General features: G+C 41.8%; 1 protein-coding gene across 1 annotated transcript in view; it reads right to left on the bottom strand.

The window, feature by feature from the left end:
• The window catches only part of tubgcp5 (tubulin gamma complex component 5), a 50,737-nt gene that overhangs the window by 10,679 nt on the left and 18,467 nt on the right, over positions 1 to 21,591 (bottom strand). Inside the window, exons 11-20 of the mRNA XM_060920161.1 lie at positions 17,918 to 18,120; positions 17,714 to 17,829; positions 14,637 to 14,905; positions 12,458 to 12,656; positions 9,644 to 9,832; positions 9,312 to 9,494; positions 9,146 to 9,230; positions 8,940 to 9,060; positions 3,662 to 3,816; positions 339 to 464 (exon numbers count right to left, since the gene is read on the bottom strand). Of these exons, the coding sequence (XP_060776144.1) occupies positions 339 to 464; positions 3,662 to 3,816; positions 8,940 to 9,060; positions 9,146 to 9,230; positions 9,312 to 9,494; positions 9,644 to 9,832; positions 12,458 to 12,656; positions 14,637 to 14,905; positions 17,714 to 17,829; positions 17,918 to 18,120 (1,646 nt within the window). The remainder of the gene's footprint in view (positions 1 to 338; positions 465 to 3,661; positions 3,817 to 8,939; positions 9,061 to 9,145; positions 9,231 to 9,311; positions 9,495 to 9,643; positions 9,833 to 12,457; positions 12,657 to 14,636; positions 14,906 to 17,713; positions 17,830 to 17,917; positions 18,121 to 21,591) is intronic.

The following is a 21,591-nucleotide window of genomic DNA, read 5'->3' as shown; positions in this document are numbered from 1 at the left end:
CCAAAGTCCGTACATGTGTGCTCGGTTCGCAAGTAAACACAGAGCTGCTCCCGGTCTGTTTGGCTTGAATGACGTCACGACGACGGTCCCCTGGCGGTGAAAGTGCGCATAAGTGAGATGTAAACAAACCTTCGGAAATTGGGCAAAACAGTATACTTTAACCGTTTTATTCAATTTTAGGGTGCAAATTAGACACCAGGAAGACTGAATTCGCTTTTTGGGTCGTTCTTCTAGACAATAAAGTTGATATTCTACATTTCACCTCCGACCCTTGCCGATGACCTTTAATCACGTAGCACCACGAGACTCGGAAATGTGAGGTGTATCATGTACTGTACCTTTTCTCTGAGAAGGCAGCGGTCGTGGATAGTGGACAGATATCTGTAATGGATCTTTATAAGCTGGTCCAAATCTTTTGCCTCCTGCACTTGGTGCTGAAACTCCAAGCCTGTGCTGTGCAAGATCTGAAAACACACGGACAAAGGCATGCGATAAACAGGTTGTATTCGGTCACATGACTTTTGCTCACGAGTTTATTTTGTGGTGGTCAGGAAAACCAATTTGGCTGCTGTTATGCAAAGAGCAAGTGAAACCATCTCTGACTATTTTCGCAGTTTAGATGCCAATGTACGGTCAAGATACCTTCAGAAAGTTGCTCTTTGCAATGGGATTAGAGCCTTACATGCTAACAAAGAAGGATTTTTCCGATGAGTTGGAAAATTTGTCTGTTGAGTTCCCCGACATCTCAAACGACCTGGTGCTGCAGACGTCGTTGATGAACTCCATGCTCTTCCAGGTTAAGTTTTACTTTTTATACGTGGCTGGGTTAAAGATCTGAGGATCGGGACACGACAAGATAAATCCTGTATCGTCTATTCCCGGGTACGTAGGTATTTACGGAGGTGGCCAGCCCTAAGGGTCCCATCTGCATCTCATCATTGCTGAGGAGTGTGCTCCCATCACCCAATCAAGCATCCAGCCAGAGCAGGTCATGATATTTTTTAACCATATTAACATGCCATTGTTGTGTATTATGCCTGATGTCAAGACTCTCGTCTCTGCGAGCCTACCCCACAGACTTAATACTTGTGTCATTTTTAGGGCATACCTAACAACCTGTGTTTTCTCCCCCCCATCTGTCCCTCTGAGTTACATGTTGGTCCTGAGATTGAGATGCTGGCCTCTTCTGCCCCTCGGACCTGCTTGATCCATCCTGGTGCCCTGTGTCTGGTCGGAGTTTTATCGCATCGCTCCTGTGAAGGACGGCCCCATGAGGACAGTTGAGGATTATACCTGGAAGACGCTCTGGACTCTTACAGTAATGCTTTTATGTCTGAGGACTACAGTTGACTTGCTAACTTTAGGACTGCAGTTGTCATAAGCAGTTTTGCACTCAAGTTTCCATCAATGAAGAGTTTATAACATCAACGAAACTGTCTTCATGTTAAAACTGTTAATGTTATAGTCATGTTGTCTGTTGTTGCCCAAATGAGGATGGGTTCCCTTTTGAGTCTGGTTCCTCTCCAGGTTTCTTCCTCATGTCGTCTGAGGGAGTTTTTCCTTGCCACTGTCGCCACAGGCTTCATCATTGGGGATAGACTAGGGACAAAATTAGCTCATGCTTTCAGTCGTTCAAATTCTGTAAAGCTGCTTTGCGACAATGTTTATTGTTAAAAGCGCTATACAAATAAACTTGACTTGACTATTTCTGGGCTTTTTGTACACGTATTCGTGACGGTTGCTTGGACGCTACACGTTTTCCAAACCACAGCTGCTTGATTCCCAATCCTCCCTGCTCTTCTCTTCCTGGTAAATCATTCACAAAGATCCACAGAAACCCCTTTAAAGACCTGGGGATTGGTGAAACAGTTTCATGCTGTTAACTCATGAGCTCCGTGTTTGTGTTTACGTGGATCGTCTTGATTATCTCCTCTCTCTAGTTCAGCGTAGGAGCCCAATCTACATCATCGTCCTTGTAAAGATTGCTGATAAATAAAGTGAAAAAAACCATACAATATGGCGACCACGATCAAACAGTAAACAAAACCACGTCTGAGGACTGAAGCGTCTCCTGAACTTCCTTCAGGACATCACGAAATAAGGGAAAAAGTCGGTGATTTGCGAATCCAAACGAAATAAATCAGGAGGAATTTATAAACCTTTCACGAAGTGAAAACTCACTGCAAACTCGAGCATTCTTCGACTCGACTCCCTTCCATCACAGCGAAAGATTCAAGAGCCACTTTTCTCATTGTCTTTTGGTAAAATCCTTTGCTCTTTCACTTCACGAGGAACCCGGACAAAACTTGTACCAGTTTCACAGTTTGTTTGATTTGAGCTCAAAACAAGCGTAGGGCATTTTAATAACTGGGAAGTTGCCACAGTGATCGTAACGCTTTGTGAACCACCACTTCATGTCTTGCGTATCTAACGAGGTGGATGCAGAGACTCAGATTGTTTTGCAGGTCAAGGGGCCCACAGGGCCCCTCCTGGGAAAAAACAGGGGCCCATTTCTACAATGGGGGGCCCAGTGATTATCCTTCAGTTGAAGCGAACCTAGTGAGCGAAGCGAGCCCAATGAACAGCTGGGGCAGCCTGTTTTTTTCTTCTCAATTCTGTTTTTTTTTTGGTATTAGAAGCCATATGAAGCAATGTAGATGACAAAAATCAATGCTTCAACCAAATATATTGAGATATTGTTTAATCAGTGGCAATATTTTGGAATTCAACCACAGGCCACTATATATCACATCTATATTATCTCCTCCTTGTAAATTATAGCACAAGAATGGGTTTGTTTTTTGCATGCTGTGACGGTCTAATTCTGCTTGTCTTTAATCATCTCTACTTCTAACTTCAGAGAATCACATGGGATGCTGAATCTTCAATCTTGGGTTCAAATTCAGGCTATGAAGTTTGAAAATTAATAATGTCTGATACTAATGATACAGCAGTTGATTAAATCATCAGAATCAGGATGTGTGTATATGTATGTCTATGATTGTTCTGCATGCTGTTCAGTATTTTGTGATGATAGAAAATAAAATAATTGAACTCAATCTCTGAACATTTCTTTAAATGTTTGCAGTAGTAGTTGTTGTAAATCTAGTATGACTAATTACCCTGGATATCAGGGGTATCAGTTTTTTCAGGTGAATGTACTCTCTTTCTGCCGAAGAATGACAAAATAGATGTTTTTTTTTCTTATCCATGTTTTCTTGTCTCTTTCAAATATTTGTACATAAACTGTAAGACGCCACCTAGCGAAAGACTTGGATCAGGTTTTACTCGCTTGGGACGCTACAAACGGGGCGGCATAAATACACAAACAGGTCTGACGTATATTCAATATGGCGGCGGTCAAAACAAATTCATCCGATGCTGAAATCTGTTGAATACCCAGATAATTATGTTGGAAGTTGCATATTTGTGCAAGATTTTCGATATTGAGACCATGAAGTCAAGTAATACGCCACGAAACGTTCCAAATAGGGTATAAAATGCTCACGTCCATATTGGCCCCTGCCCCTCTCGACAATGCGTTCATTATTCGAAATAATAATGCGGGCGCGCCAACAATCTGAGTCTCTGCGGATGTGACGTCGGACGCAACCCAGCAATATCCAACAACCAATAATTCAGACACAAAAACAAACCCCACCCTGGTCATGATATAGTTGTGAAGACTGTTGACGAAATGCATGAGCTTGACCCTCAGGAGAAACATCCTGTGGATCTGCTGCTGGATCGGCTCCTTAGCTGCTGCGTGCTCTTCAGATGGACTTGCTTCGTGACGTTTTGCAGCTATCGTCAAATCTGTCAAAGGAGAAATATCATGTTTGGTGTTTTTGCTAAGCAGGAAGGAGTTTCGAGTCAAGATCCTGACGAAGAACGATCGAGAAATGATCAGAAGGCATATGGGTGAAGACAAGCCGGTATTTTCTCGGCAAAGACTTGTACAGCAAACGGTCCACATAAACGAGACGTATTTATTTACTTATAGCCCTAAGTTCTCGGACATCTTCAGGATAGAGCAGTTTACGCTTTCTCAGAAACATGACAGGCTGCAGTTTTTTGTGTCTTAAGAACATCAATAGAAAGAAAAAAGAGAGAGGCTGGTGAGGGTGACTGTTTATAGCTGCTTATATAATTTACGTAAGAAGTAAGAACTGGGAATAACTTAAATTTTGGTCATCATTGGTAAATTACTGTGGTATAAGAGAAATAAACATGTTTTGACCAGCTGCTGGAGATATTTGCTTTGTGTTTGCAATTCTCAAAACAGAAAGCAACAAGGAACAAGAGACCAAGCCAAAAGTCATCAAAGTAACCAATGGAAGAAAAAAAAAGAGAAAATCTCTGGAAATTAGAATAATGATTCAGAAATAAAGGATTTATTCGCCATTTTGACTCAAGGATGAAATTGTTCCGTAGCTGAATAGTACAGTCTGAGACAGGTGTTTGAGGAACCAATCAGCAGAGACGCAGAGCGGAAATCTGACACTGGTTATAATCAAATCCCGCTGAATATGTTTTGTTATTCATTTACATCACATACTATACGCGAGAGCCTGAATGATAAACTGTGTCCATAAATATCTATTCAACTAGATAGAACTCGACGCCAACGGCGTCGATGGGGATGCCTCCGCCTGGTAGACTACACGCCTTATTAAGTTGTGATTTGGGGATGGACATTTGACCTCTCAGTAATCTTGACCTGTGACCTTTTAATCTCAAAATCTAATCAGTTCATGTTTGTCCCCAAATGCACAAATGGTGAAAGTTTGGTGAAATTCCTTTCATTTGCCTTGGAGATATTGTGTTCACAAGGTTTTCGGACAGACATTTGACCTCACAGTGACCTTGACCTTAGACCTTTTGATCTCAAAATCTAATCAGTTTATCTTTGTCTCCAAAGCGCACAAATGGTGAAAGTTTGGTGAAATTCCTTTCATTAGCCTTTGAGATATCGCGTTCACAAGGTTTTGGGACGGATGCACGCACGGACAACCCGAAAACATAATGCCTCCTGTACCTTACGGTGGTGGAGGCATAAAAAAAAAAAAAACTAGATAGAACTCGACACCAACGGCATCAATGGGGATGCCTCCGCCTGGTAGACTACACGCCTTATTAAGTTGTGATTTGGGGATGGACATTTGACCTCACAGTAATCTTGACCTGGTGAAAGTACTTGTATTTGCCTTGGAGATATTGTGTTCACAAGGTTTTCGGACAGACATTTGACCTCACAGTGACCTTGACCTTAGACCTTTTGATCTCAAAATCTAATCAGTTCATGTTTGTCCCCAAATGCACAAATGGTGAAAGTTTGGTGAAATTCCTTTCATTAGCCTTTGAGATATCGCGTTCACAAGGTTTTGGGACGGATGCACGCACGGACACACGGACAACCCGAAAACATAATGCCTCCTGTACCTTACGGTGGCGGAGGCATAAAAAAAAAAAAAAAAAACTAGATAGAACTCGACACCAACGACGTCGATGGGGATGCCTCCGCCTGGTAGACTACACGCCTTATTAAGTTGTGATTTGGGGATGGACATTTGACCTCACAGTAATCTTGACCTGGTGAAAGTACTTGTATTTGCCTTGGAGATATTGTGTTCACAAGGTTTTCGGACAGACATTTGACCTCACAGTGACCTTGACCTTAGACCTTTTGATCTCAAAATCTAATCAGTTCATGTTTGTCCCAAAGCGCACAAATGGTGAATGTTTGGTGAAATTCCTTTCATTAGCCTTTGAGATATCGCGTTCACAAGGTTTCGGGACGGACGCACGCACGGACGCACACACATGGACGGACAACCCAAAAACATAATGCCTCCTGCACCTTATGGTGGCAGAGGCATAAAAAGAAACAGAGAGAAGATGGTCCTTTAACCATGTTATAAGTGCTGTCCTTGAGCAGTTTGCCCACAAGAGGGCACACTGCAACTCTGTGTATTCAGAATGTCACGAATCACAACAATCAGCGGACCCAAGCAGAGTCGAACAGACGGTGTTCAGTTAGTTTAGTTTGTACACAAATTAATGGCATATTTACAGTACTGTGCAAAAGTCCTAGCCCCCCCATTTTTTTCCCATACAAACTTTGTTATAGATTTCTATTTTGTGACTTCTACATTGAGTCAAAACATTAAAATGTTTTTGTAGCGTTCCAAACGTTCATTTTTTTTTCAGCACAAAATTAAATTTTACAGGAAAAAAAAATGTTTGTACCTGAGCAGCACATTCCATAAGAGAACACTTTTCAGATTAAAAAAAGAAAATAATGAAGGCTGCTGGGTTTTGGTGTAAAATGAAGAAGTGAGTGTGACAGTCAAAGTGTCCAGAAGAACTGCGGCTGGTTCTGTGAGATGCTCAGTAAAACCTACAGATCATTTCCGCATAAAACTGCACTCACTGGACCTGAGACTAGTGTTTTGTTTTTAAAACAAAGACCAAATATTTATCTCAGACCAAATATTGACTTTGCTTCATTTATTATGGTTTACTGCTGACTGATTACAGTATTTTTAATGTTGCAACATTGAATTCCTTTACATGTGCCTAAGACTTTAGACTTTTGCACAGTACTGTATGTACAAATCATATTTTTAGTTTACAGGTAGACTGCCTTTCAGATTTTCCAAGTGTAGGTCATAAAAATAATTTCAGACGCACAATTATTTTTGTTTAGTGACCGAAAGCTACTGAATTCGAATCGCAGACTTCTAATTTTATTCATTTTTCCCCCCTAATAGAACAATTAATGAATTTATCTCCACGTGGCCTTAAATTCGCCGCTATTTTTTTCCTGCTTCACCATGACCCAATACAAGATACTATGTCATGCATCACGTGGTGAGCTTTCCCCGTTCACACAAGGCATTGTGGGATACAAATTTGAAATAGGAGAGAAAAATGGAGGGCGTGAGTGTGCGAATGAAACGTGAAAGACTGACTACAGTAACGGAAAGAAAGCGAGAAGAAAAGACGTTACGTTATACACGAAGGAAAGGAAACGCAGGACCAAACTAATAAATATGGGCGCTCAGCGAGCACCTCGGTGTGATCAGCTGTTCGTTTAGCGACAGAATGATGGAACTGTCAGTGCACGCTCAAAGGGAAACCTGCGCATGCGCGCACACACACACACAGACTTCCTCTGTCTGCCTGACTGCGCCAAGCGAGCGATTTCATGCACATTATTTGCTTTAATCCCTTCAAATTAAATAACTTCCCAGCCACAGAATGGCCTGATATTTTTTTAGATATTACAGAAATAAACACATCACAATCACCACATTTCAGAGCGAACTAAATTTCACCGATTTTATGAAATCGAAAGGCCGTCTCGCTTTAAATGATTTTTTGTACAGTTCCTGTACCGATAAATGAACTGAACAAAGTATCCTAAAGTACTTTTTATATATGAGTGAGAAAGATGGTTTAAACCTTTCCCCCCTCATTAAGTACCTTGATTGAAAACAAATAATAAATGTGCATGTTTTCAGATGAATAGTTATAGCTATGTATACAGGCCTCATTAATAATAACAGTTTATTTATACCGTGCAAATTCAACTATACAGTTTTCAAAAGCACCTAACAGCTAAAACAACTTACTAAATATCACTAATGATAATTTATAGAAGTAAATATACCTACATTAAAAAATAAAATATTATTTAATTAAAAAAAGTCTCATGAAAGTAATTCTGTTGTGTACATAATTAAAAAAAACTAGATAGAACTCGATGCCAACGGCGTCGATGGGGGCGCCTCCGCCCGGTAGACTACACGCCTTATTAAGTTGTGATTTGGGGATGGACATTTGACCTCACCGTAATCCTGACCTGGTGAAATTACTTGTATTAGCCTTGGAGATATTGTGTTCACAAGGTTTTCGGACAGACATTTGACCTCACAGTGACCTTGACCTTAGACCTTTTGATCTCAAAATCTAATCAATTCATGTTTGTCCCAAAGCGCACAAATGGTAGCCTGGGAAATCCCATGCTGCTTTGCACAATCGTTCCGATCTGAAAAGACAGCATGGAAACTATGGTCTAAAGGCTCGCCTGAGTTAGGGAGCCAATCAGAGAGTGGGGAGGGGTGGAAAGACGGTGACGCGTACTACTCGACAAACGGAAGCTTGTAGTTTATTTGGGACTGTTTACGGATCACATTTAACATGGCGGCGAGCGATACGAACCAAACTTTCGATCAAGCTTTAGACACTGTTCTGAATAGTTTAGAGCGAAAGTTTGTTTTAAAAAAAGAACAGCGTTTGGCGTTACAGTCTTTCTTCGCCTCTTCGTCGCTCTAACTACGTCACCGGGTACAACTGCCATGATTGGCCATGGGCTACGTATACGCCAAATGATAGACATTCGCAACGTCCAATAAACGGCCGTTGACAATCGTAAACCACACCTCCCCTATGTGAAATTCAATAGGCGGATTCCAGACCATATTTCACTTGTGATATGGTCTGGTGTTAACCAGACTACACAAATGGTGAAAGTTTGGTGAAATTCCTTTCATTAGCCTTTAAGATATTGCGTTCACAAGGTTTTGGGACGGACGCACACACGGACAACCCGAAAACATAATGCCTCTTGCACCTTACGGTGGCGGAGGCATTAAAAAAAAAAAAAAAAAACTTTTCATGTACATTGAGACCTGCTGACTATTTTCAGACTAAATCACAATATTTTACTACATTGCAATTTGAATGATGTCTTTTGTTTTTTTTTTTTGAGGAGTGTTTTTCAGCTGATAAAATCGGTTATTGGAAATCAGAGACCTTTATCGTTATCGGTGCCAAAAATCTCTTACCGCTCAGGCCTTACTGTACACTCACGATATCTCACATGACCATCCAACATAATATAAACCAAATCAAATCACTTCATCACTCCTCACCGCTGAATCTCAGTGTGTCCAGGCTGTATTTGGCCCACTTTATTTGCAGAAGCAGCAGGAAGACCTGATTATAGATTTTCTGACACTCTGAACTAATCACAATATCGACCGGCCATGGAACCTGGCAAGAAGCAAAGAAAAATTAAATACAATCCAAAATACATGTTATTATCAGTTAATGTTGTGTAAAATGTTCGTCAGGTTACCTTATAACTCAGCGTGAGACCATCGAGGTTATTGATGGGCTGTTTCTTCTTTGTAGGCTCGACTGCCTCCAGAAAGATCGACAATCTGCGCAAACATGGAAGTGAGACGCAAGACAAACAAACAATGAGAGTAACCAAAGGTGTTGGTGAAATGTTGGTGCGTTACCGGCTGCTGTCCTCTGGGTGGCGCTGTCCCACAGCCTCCTGCAGCTGCACGTTGAGGAACGCCAGCTGCTGCCAGCTCTCCTTCTCCAGAACCTTGTCAAAGATGGCGGTGTAGAAGTCGTACATGGTGTCACCTGCCTCCAACAGGAAGTAGTTTCTCATGGCCTGGAGGTACCCCAAGAGTCTGAGAGGGGAAAACAAAACTGCATGATCTCAGCTCCACTGGGTTATTAGTTTGAAACCCAAACTTTTTTTTTTTCCCCATGGATGTTTGTGTTGATGGGTTGTACGTGTCATGAGACAGCTTTCCTGATTCCTAGATCTCACGCTCACCTGTAGTCCTTTTTGAGTGTTCTCATGAGATTCCCGCAGCACTCGATGTACCTCCTCTCGATGTGCGGATACAGGCAGGAGCGCAGCGTCAGCTCGAACGTCTGACACGTCACAGACTCGGACGACCGATCCACGATCACGTCGGCGCCGGAGAACTTCTCGTGGAAGTCTTTCTGCTCGAAATACAACCTGTGAGAAGAAAAAAAAAGTAACATCTTTGTGAAAGACTTCATTAGAGCACAGTGCTGCTGAAGTCTCGATTCTGATTGGCTGGAAGACGTTGATTCATTTTCAGGACTGAAGCGATCACGTTTCGTGGTTTTTCAGTAACAAGGCAACACTGGATTTAAAATTTAAAAAAAAATTATTAACTTCGAGACAGAGGAAAAAGGGAGTCTGGTGAGGGAATAACTGTTTTTATTCTATCCACATTCACTGGATATGAGCAGTCATGCGCTCTGATTGGCTACTCTACTACTAGGATATCAGCTCATATATACTGTGAGTAGAGAAAAACAAAACGACGGAACGTGTTCGGGGCTTTCCCCAGAAAAAAAAAAAAAATCAGAGCAGTGCTACTGATGTAGAGCACAGTGCGTAAGGGCTGGCCCGGCCAAGAGGACCCCGAAGAAGGTCCAGGGGCCCCCTGAAAATTTTGAAATTAGAGACTTCAAATGGTGCATTCTGGTGGCACCAAGGGCTGATTTAGGCACAATTCAACATTATTAAATTTGCTGTTTTTTACCTTGTCAAATATGCAAGGGGCAACATTTAAAGGGCAAAATTAGATGTGAAATGAAAACACTTAACAGCACACCTCTTCATTTTCCAATTCCAGGATGCCAGAAACAGAATCGAGGTCAAATCATGCAACAGCGCCATCTAGTGACCAGCGCCGAGAGCGTGGTTTTCTGCATGGTTGTGAATGGCAGTCAGTGCACGCAGCGAAACCCTTTATTTTCACTTCTGGGTTGAGTACCAGGATTATCAAGACCAAATATACAGTATTTAACAATATCTTCCTATTTCTAGTTATTACTCTGCATTGTTCAATTTACAGGATCGATTTTTTTTTTTGGTGTACAAGAGACAGCACATGGCGTGGTGGAACACCGTGTATCCGCACTTTGTGGAAAACCCTGGGGCGACTGAACCAACCGAGGACGAAATGAAAACTCAAACAAAACCCAAAAAATGATTTAAAAGAAACCGATTGTTCTGCTCAAATGGAAAGAAAGATCCCCTCCAACTTTCCATATATGGATCATCTGACCCTAGAGAAAATTCGTTACGCTACAAGCAGCTGTGCTCTTAAATTTTACACCATCTGACGGCCAGTTCTGCATCAGGTAAAAAAGATGGACACTTCAGACATATTAAATGTATAGATGTAAACACCCCCCCCCCCCCAAATATGATGTGTAATGTTTTACATTTGGGACAGTGCAAAAGGTAGGGTTGTGTGTTGGAGTCTGTTGGACTATATTAAACTGTATTTAAAATTGTATTTTGTATAACCTAAAAATTAATAAAAACACCTTGAACAAAAGAAAAGAAACAGAAAAAGATAAAAGAACATAGTCCCCCCCCGTCTCTCCAGTTCCACACTCCAGCCCAGTCGGTGGTGGTAAGGCACCTTTAAGTTGGTCTGCAAACCGCAAAAAAAAAAACGCTAAAGAAGAAAATCCCAATAAATAAATGCGACAAAATATAGAATGAAAGTATTTGATGGTAAGAACTGATCTTTTTTTCAAGAATTATTATTATTATCGCATTTTTCACAAATTGCTCCTGTCATTTCGCCAGTTTGTTTACATTTTAAGCGGAAACAATTTTGTCTGACATTCTGTATTCAATTTTTATCAAATTTGCAAAAAATAAAAATGCTCTGTTTCTCAAAATCCAGTGAATATGGATAGAATAAAACAGTTATTCCACTCAATCTCGTCGGCTATCAGCTCATGTACGACTCGATTTCGCTGAATAAGGGCCTCTGCATGCTCTTGCGACAAGGCTTTCGCAGATAGCTTTTCGCAGACAGTTGTAATTTATCGTTGAGCGGGGAGTAATAGGCGTGTGCGATGTTATTCACCGCCACAACGCAAGGGGGCGCGAAGTCGCGAAATCGCTAGGAGTAGTTGGTGGGTGTGGTTAGTGGAGTGTTTATCCTCCGGTTACTTATAATGACTAGAACTGGAGTCGTATAGATGTACGTACTTCCTCACTTCCTCGATCAACCGCTCTTCGTGCTGCTCCATCTTCGCTCGTTTTTAAAAATGGCGGTCGTGAAAACAAACCAAACCGGGAAAGCAGGGAAGCGGAAGTGTGTGTACAGCGGATGTAGACTGGACCAATCAGAGCCCTCTTGTCTGCGACGCTGTCTGCGAGGCTTCTGCGGTGGTCACGATTTTTGGGAGGTGCGCGCAGAGCGTCTGCGAAGGTGGGGGGGCTACGCAGACGCCATCTGCAACGCCGTCTGCGAGGACTGGGTTGTTAGCATAAATTGGCCTTAACTGTTAAATATCCGCTACAACGCAAGTTATAACAGGAAATAACTTTAGTGGACATTGTGCAACATTAAATGTAGCTATAACCAGATAAAAAGTACGACACGATGTTGTTTAAATCGCCAGCGCTGGCAAACTGTTATAAAAGTGAAAAAAAAAAAACACTCCAGGACATGCCGTAATTGGAAACTGATTAACTTCAGGCTGCTTCATCATGCTGATCATTTTCCTATAACAGCACAACACACGGATTGTTTATAGATCGTTTGTACTGAGATGCTGGTCTAACGGGAGATCAGATGATCACCTGGCGAAGTTGATGGCCAACAGCGGGTCATGGATGTCGTCCAGTTCCAGGTGACGTGCCACGATGGACTGCATCTTAATGAGGCTCCTCTTGGTGGCTTGTTGCTCGGTTACTGTATCCGTGGGGGAATCTTCTCCACGGCGGAGACGTGTCTGCACTGACTCCAGGAACAGTGTGTACAGACTTTTCCTCTCTGCATCTAAGACAGAGAGAGAGGAAAAAAAAAAAAACCACAGCAAGTCAGTACTGTATCATACGATGTAGCATCAACCTCACGGTAAAAACGCTGATCCTGTGACACTATAATCACTACTGTGCTGAAAATAACGTATAAAATAATATACATATTTAGTTACGCATAAAAGCAGAGCTCCTGATGAGCGAGTTCATGAGAAAAATATTTACAAGGACACAATCACACTGAATGGATTAATAATATTACAGCACCGCTGAATTGAGTCGTGTCGTATTTTTCACCTCAATAAATCACTGCACTGTTTTGTGACATTATTGTGAGACCAATTACGAGAATAAATATATTTATTCCTTTCTTTGACGCCGCATGCCATGTGCCAGAAACACCACCAGCACATTTATTATGGTGTGACTCTGCTGGGTGCCTGGGGGACAACACTGAACCAGCGCTTTCACTTTACACCACTACTGTAGAGTTACCATCCAATATCACACTCCATACGCCACACAGCTGTCTGGTTTCATCTCTCACATCCACACAGCACCATTAGGACTAATGACCATGCACCTGTTCCTGATGAGAGCTCAATCACAGCACAGACGTTTATATAAGGACCCTGAGTAACACACAGACTTTGTGAAAGCTTTGTATTTTGTGTCCCTTTTCTGGTTTTGACCCTGTTTGTGTTTTTGGACTGTGAGTATTGGGCCGAATCCCATTTCACCCCTTGGACCAACCCCTTAGCCCTTCCCCTCCATTTTGCGTGTTCACGTGAAGGGGTAGGGGTATCCCAATCCCAGTTAACGCGGAGGGGTAGGGGAAGGGGGAGGGCTTCTGTACCCCTCCAAACGGAGATTTTCCTGGAGCTGACTCCGAACGAAGGGGTTTGAGTGATTTCCCACAATGCCATGCGGATTTCAGCAAGATTTCATGCGGATTTCAGAAAGATGGCGGTTCCCGCGGCGAAAGATTGTCATAAATGTATTTTCTCCATTATTTACGTGTTTTAAGTTGTTATCCAGAGGAAACACGCCGCTTGATTCGCTTTCGAGCTGAGAATGAGCAGCGATTTCTGAAATCCAAGCTGCTGCTAAAAAGCTTTGGGAGTGAGTATTGTTTTCGGTTGCTTGACTGCGTACGTTTTGTTCTGTTATTCTCGCTTTTATTGTTTACATGAGTGTTCTGACACCTCATTCTGTCGGATGTGGTGCACGAAGCGCCAAAGATATCCCATTCAGTGGTGTTAGTTAACAAATCACACCCTGCCAGCAGAGATCTCTGTTCTGGCTCTGACTGTAGCGGCTGGTCGCAGCCAATGACGCATTTGGTCACGTTTTGCTAACGTAAACGCTGACGGAGGTACGTGATGACGTATGCGATCGTTGAAGGGCTATCCCAATACGTAAGGGTTGAATTTCAAGCCCTATCCCTTGTAGCTCAGTTTCAAGGGGAAGGGCCAAGGGGAAGGCGGAGGGGTAGGGGTAGAAATTAGAATTGGGATTGGGCCTTGGATCCCTCTGATATCCTGTCTGGCCCTCACTCCACCACTGCCTGGTTTTGGATCTATTTGCAAGCGTGTTATCAATAAAACTAACTCTTTCTGCGATTGCATCCGTCTATCGCCCTTACACGACACAAACTGTCACCTGTCCAACAAGCGAGTGGACTAATAAAACTGTTTTAACTAATTCTATATGAAACTGTCATGAATATTTTCTGTAAAATGTGTTAGTAAATACTCCCACATTATTTTTTTAAAAAGCAAATTAAAAATAAGTGCTGGATAAAAACCCATCTATCTTATGGAAATAACAATATAAATGTTGTTGTCTGGTGGTCGAGTGTTTATGAGATACGTTGCCTTGCGGTTATGATCAGGTTCCCTGTGATGGTACATGGACAACTAGGAGAAGAAGGAAAATCTTTAATAGGAATCAGCTAACAGATTTGATCTGTGTGTGTCTTCAATCATGTCTCCATCACCTCTGGAGGAACCGTCAGCCTGCTCGGCTTCTTTACAGTCCAGGTTCTTGAGCAGCTGCATGGATTTTCCTGCCATGATGATCTGCTTGAGGACGGGTTTGAGGAAGGACACCATGGTGTGCTGTTTGCTGCTGGAGCTCTGATCTCCACCCGAGCTGCCGCTGGCCGTGTCGCTCAGCCTCTCCTCGCTGTCCACCGCCTCGGACACGCTGTACAGGGTGTACGTGGCGTACCAGAAGTCCCTGTGGTTCACCGGTACGTCCTTATTCCTGATGAGATCACATCATGTTTAATATTTAGATCATGTGCCGTAAAGAAACATTATGACACTCTAATATCGCTCGCGTCACTCTAACGAGACTTGAAAAAAAGTGACCAGAACAAACTCTTTGCGCTTAAGACAGTATTGTTTAGACCATGTAAACATCATAATAAATTTGAATATTCGAATAGATTTGAATATTAATAAAGCCATAAAGTCATGCTGCTGGGGAGTTTCATTAAATGTGTTTTTATTGCAAAACTGTCTCAATATTTCTTTCAACATAGAAAACGCAAAGGTTTTTTTTTTTGTATTATACGATGAGTTTTGACCATCAACCTGTTCGCACAATGAGTGGCACCGACCTGAAAGACGTCACCAACTTCAAATATCTAGGCTCACTTATTGGACTTCCTGTCGTGGAAAGGTCAGACGTTGGATGCATGCAATAAACTCTCACTCTTTGCAAGCAGACATTCCTACATCCACTGAAATCAGTTTCTTCTAACTCTGTGTGGAGAGCGTCCTTCTCGACAGAGCAGCAACAAGGGACTGGAAAAACATCCTGATGGCATTTAGACCAAGCTATTGATGAGGGTATGGACCCTTTCTTGGAAAGATCACCCCACCAAATCTCAGATCTATGGAGAAATCCTTCACATCTCCACAAAGAAGAGCCCGGGTTGCTGGCCACTGCTTCCGAGCAAAAACTCAAGTCATCTCAGATACCATTCTCTGGAGACTACATTGCCCGAACTGAGGAGCCAGAATGCTCACCTGTCCAGGTACCGGAGTTTGGGAGACTGGCCTACTCTTTGGCGAAATTGCTGAGAGCAATGACGGATAAGACCCGGTGGGTCAAGGATCTCGACAGCAGTTGACTGATGATGACGATACTATCGCACTGATGAATTCTTGATGCTAATTGGTCAGACGGCTCGTTCTAAAATGTTTCTATAGCAACACCTTATTTCACAGGAACATATGAATGTTAGAAAAAAAAAATGCATGAACAGTGATATGAAGTCATTTTTAGAAAGTAAGGAGACTTTAATTTTCTATGTAACATTTCTGGAAGGAGTCTCCAGTGTCAGCGCTTTGTAACAGTCTGAGGTCAAGCTGTAAATCTTAGATTTATACCTCCACGGATGCTGGAACAAAAGACCTGTGATGATTCTTTTTTCTTATTTTTTGTTTCAGAGGTGTAAACCAATCCTTATTAAAAGTTATTTTTATAACTTAGCCACTTTCATACATATAGTGGTGCTTGAAAGTTTGTGAACCCTTTAGAATTTTCTATATTTCTGCATAAATATGACCTAAAACATCATCAGATTTTCACACAAGTCCTAAAAGTAGATAAAGAGAACCCAGTTAAACAAATGAGACAAAAATATTATACTTGGTCATTTATTTATTGAGGAAAATGATCCAATATTACATATCTGTGAGTGGCAAAAGTATGTGAACCTTTGCTTTCAGTATCTGGTGTGACCCCCTTGTGCAGCAATAACTGCAACTAAACGTTTGCGGTAACTGTTGATCAGTCCTGCACACCGGCTTGGAGGAATTTTAGCCCGTTCCTCCGTACAGAACAGCTTCAACTCTGGGATGTTGGTGGGTTTCCTCACATAAACTGCTCGCTTCAGGTCCTTCCACAACATTTCCATTGGATTAAGGTCAGGACTTTGACTTGGCCATTCCAAAACATTCACTTTATTCTTCTTTAACCATTCTTTGGTAGAACGACTTGTGTGCTTAGGGTCATTGTCTTGCTGCATGACCCACCTTCTCTTGAGATTCAGTTCATGGACAGATGTCCTGACATTTTCCTTTAGAATTCGCTGGTATAATTCAGAATTCATTGTTCCATCAATGATGGCAAGCCGTCCTGGCCCAGATGCAGCAAAACAGGCCCAAACCGTGATACCACCACCACCATGTTTCACAGATGGGATAAGGTTCTTATGCTGGAATGCAGTGTTTCCCTTTCTCCAAACAGATTGCTTCTCATTTAAACCAAAAAGTTCTATTTTGGTCTCATCTGTCCACAAAACATTTTTCCAATAGCCTTCTGACTTGTCCACGTGATCTTTAGCAAACTGCAGATGAGCAGCAATGTTCTTTTTGGAGAGCAGTGGCTTTCTCCTTGCAACCCTGCCATGCACACCATTGTTGTTCAGTGTTCTCCTGATGGTGGACTCATGAACATTAACATTAGCCAATGTGAGAGAGGCCTTCAGTTGCTTAGAAGTTACCCTGGGGTCCTTTGTGACCTCGCTGACTATTAGACGCCTTGCTCTTGGAGTGATCTTTGTTGGTCGACCAGTCCTGGGTAGGGTAACAATGGTCTTGAATTTCCTCCATTTGTACACAATCTGTCTGACTGTGGATTGGTGGAGTCCAAACTCTTTAGAGATGGTTTTGTAACCTTTTCCAGCCTGATGAGCATCAACAACGCTTTTTCTGAGGTCCTCAGAAATCTCCTTTGTTCGTGCCATGATACACTTCCACAAACATGTGTTGTGAAGATCAGACTTTGATAGATCCCTGTTCTTTAAATAAAACAGGGTGCCCACTCACACCTGATTGTCATCCCATTGATTGAAAACACCTGACTCTAATTTCACCTTTAAATTAACTGCTAATCCTAGAGGTTCACATACTTTTGCCACTCACAGATATGTAATATTGGATCATTTTAGGTCATATTTATGCAGAAATACAGAAAATTCTAAAGGGTTCACAAACTTACAAGCACCACTGCAAATACTGTTAAATGTGTCTTGATGCAGATGTGTGCTTTATTAATTACCTCTGGATTATAAACTCTTTCGCCGGGTCAAACAAGTGACCGTGGACAATCCACTCGTCCACGATCTCAAGGTACGGCCTGACCGTTTCAACCCAGAGAGAGAACAGCAGCGCCACCTGGTGACACACGACGAAATACAGCAGTGCATTGTTTATGTTTTATTTTCAACGGCTTATGAGTTTGAAGAAGCACAAACAGACTTACTGCCTGTACTGAAGCTTCGCCAACGCTGTCGTACTCGATGATGGCTTTGTACAGGGTGTTGAGGAGGTGCGAGGCTCGGACAACGTTGGGCGTGCCAGAAGGGACCTCAGCCACGCCCGTACAGAAAACCCTGTGTAGCACGGTGATCTGTGCCAGGTGAGGGCTGAGGCGCTCCAACACAGCCGACAAAGTCACGGTCTCATCTACACACCAGAAAGTTTAAAAAAATTTTCCATGTCAAAGCTGAATCTCTGATCTTGCATATATATGATAGCAGGCTAAGCTGACCTCGTTTCTGGATCAAGAAGGCAAGAGGAAATGAGATACAGTCAGGCCCGGACATTTTTTCCCCTCTGTGTACTACATTAAATGACAATGAATATGAGCTCAAAGTGCAGTCTTCAAGCTTTAATCTGAAGGCATTTACAACCATATCGGGTGAACGCTGTAGGCATTGTTTTTAATATATGGTATCCTCTTTTTTTAAGGAACCAAAATTAATTGGACAAAAGGCTGCAGAGCTATTTCATGGCCAGATGGATGTTATTCCCTCATTATAGACCTAGATTTAAAAATATAAAAGGTTTATCTTTCACAGGGAAGCCATGGCTGAATGGTTAGAAAAGCAGCTTTGGGACCAAAAGGTCGCTGGTTTGATTCCTTGGACCAACAGAAAAGGCTGAAGTGCCCTTCAGCAAGGCACCTCACCCCTAACTGCTCCCCAGGCTGCCCTGGGCATGTTGCATGTCACTCTGGGTAAGAGCGGCTGCTGAATGCCTGTAATGTAACGTAACATATCTGCTTGAGATCAAAACAGTGCCATTGTCTGACAGTTTACTGGAACTGCAACGTGTCATGAAATATGAAATGTATGTTTTAGCTACAAATACCAAAATAAAACTTATGGAATACCTTTCATGTCTAATATTAAAAACTTACGCAAATATACCACTCAGAATATTGCTTTAAAGGAGAACTGAAGGCAAAATTTATCATCAAAACTCTCTCATTTTATTCAATATAGGAATGCATGTTTGATTGCTATTTTGTCGCTGCTATAGCAAATTATGAGTGTTTGAAATATGCTCTGTAATATCAGTCCATATGTCAAAGCGATGGCCGTAAACGAGATTCGTTGAGACCTGTGCGAGACATCGTAGGACAGAAGTAAAACGTACAGCGGAAATCCAAGTGACCAACATCTGCCAACGTTGTCAAAAGACGCACGCGCCCTCTTTCGAATGCTGATGCAATCAAGCCGGAAGTTTTGTTTGTTTTGATAGCAGTCAGGAAAGTTTGAAAAAAGTCGGCAGTAATCGTCATTTAAACTCGTTTTTGTGCAATACTTCGTTTGGAAAACAGTTTTCAAAATGGCGGCACCCAGCGCTCGAAACTAACGGTGTCCCGATGTCCCGGGGACCATAAAAAATGTCATCGGGACACAAAATTATTATATCTGGGACAATCCCGGGACAATGGAAAAAAATAGATCTAGAAAAAAAGTTCTACATTAATATTATTTACAAAGCCGTAACACATACGTAGACATTCACCTAATTTGTCAATTTTAATTTTAAAACGTTAACAGCGAAAAATACATAGTAGCTACACTTTCGATGCACCTGCATCCGTAGGCTACAGAGCAGCGCATTCTGTTCTAGAATCTTCGGCCGGTGTCCGCATTATATGGACTTGGAATGGAATTGCTACCGCACACGCTGCGCCGACTCTTGCCAGAACAAAAATGCTGAAGTGGTTGAAGCGGACCGACCGCGGGGAAGAAACTGAAAGCCCAGACATAACGTCTCCGGGACCTTCAGGATCCAAAGTGTCATCGCCTGGTCTGCAGGCAACGCTAGCAACTGAATGAACTGAATGAACACTGTTAGACACGTTATAAAATACAACAGGAATGATGTGGCTGGATAACGGAAAAAATGGATAAAATGAATAACGGAAAAAATGGATAAAATGGATAACGGAAAGTTCATAAAATGGATAACGGTAATGGTGAAAATTATAAGTTGGCCTTATAAGTGCCAACAGATATTCAAGGTATAAGTAGATGAAATGAACATAAAAGGGGTCTTATTTTCAACTAAAGTGTGCTGCAGATGTAGGGAGTTGAAACATTTTCTGAATGAGCTAGTTGGCCCCTTTAAATAAACGGGTATCTATTCATACAGTGAGATCGCCAAAGTTTAATAAACTGAAAATGCAATAACTGTAATTTTGAAGTAGATGATGTATAGGATGTGTCGCTTGTGTCTTGTGACTTATTGTAAAAATGATATAAAGGGTTCAAAATCGCATAGTTACAAATATAATAGTAACTTCATATGATAATATTAACCACTGGTTATTTCAGAGAGGAAAAAAATGGGGACACTATTGCTTCCATTCGGGACAATGCAACACAGAATTTGGGACCACTGGGGGACACAAAGAAAAAAAGTTAATTTCGAGCCCTGGCGGCACCGACACCTGGCGTTTCGAAGTCTCACACAAGTCTCGTGAAGATCGCGTGGATAAGCGACGCCTGCCATGGACCAAACAAACTAAATTCAACACGGCTAAAAACCGAATAGGCCGATAAGTATAATATTTAATTACAATTAGTTGCCAATACGAGTCACGATATAAGGTTACTGAAACCGAAAATGTAATTGAATAACATGTTAATTAAGAAGTAAAGCAAGTTTAAAAATGACTTCAGTTCTCCTTTAATTTCCAAAGATTTTTTCCCCACACTGAGGACATGCATCAAGCAGAGGACAGGAGATGCATCTTAAACTGAGATACTGTATTTCTCGTCCTTTTTATAGATGAACTCATGAATGAAGTTCAGGTGTAGCAGGTGAGCGCTTGGTCAGCTTATCCTTCAAAAACCATGCGCACAAAGGAGAGTGTATCGAATGAACAACACTACTTCCATTCTGTTATTAATGCGACTCAAAACAAAACGGCGAATTAAGTAATGAAAATAAGTAGAAATTTAATTTCGAGTGCCTTTCTCACAGCCAAGGCTGCTTTATAATTAAATAAACCAGAGTGTCAGTGACGCAGTAGCTCACACGGCCGTACCATGAGAAACCAGACTCCTTTATAATTAGCTAAGTTGGTCTTCATGAGAACACTTGGAATAATTTGATCTTCAGAACAAAACAATCAGAATCAAAATCCAGTGAAAACTCAGGGAGGAGGAGTGATTTTATTCAAAGTTCATTAACCGGCCTAATTAGCAACTCACTAATCAAGTCAAGTTTATTTGTACAGTGCTTTTAACAATAAACATTGTCACAAAGCAGCTTTACAGAATTTGAACGACTTAAAACATGAGCTAATTTTATCCCTAATCTATCCCCGATGATGAAGCCTGTGGCGACGGTGGCAAGGAAAAACTCCCTCAGACGACATGAGGAAGAAACCTCGAGAGGAACCAGACTCAAAAGGGAACCCATCCTCATTTGGGCAACAACAGACAGCATGACTATAACATTAACAGTTTTAACATGAAGACAGTTTCGTTGATGTTATAAACTCTTCATTGATGGAAACTTGAGTGCAAAACTGTTCATGACAACTGCAGTCCTAAAGTTAGCAAGTCAGCTGTAGTCCTCAGCCATAAAAGCATTACTGTAGGAGTCCAGAGCGTCTTCCAGGTGTGACTTTCA

Source organism: Neoarius graeffei, chromosome 4 (genome assembly GCF_027579695.1).
Source record: "Neoarius graeffei isolate fNeoGra1 chromosome 4, fNeoGra1.pri, whole genome shotgun sequence".
NCBI classification, from domain to species: Eukaryota; Metazoa; Chordata; class Actinopteri; order Siluriformes; family Ariidae; genus Neoarius; species Neoarius graeffei.
Note: the sequence above shows the minus strand (reverse complement) of the source record. Positions and strands in the feature narration are given on the sequence as shown.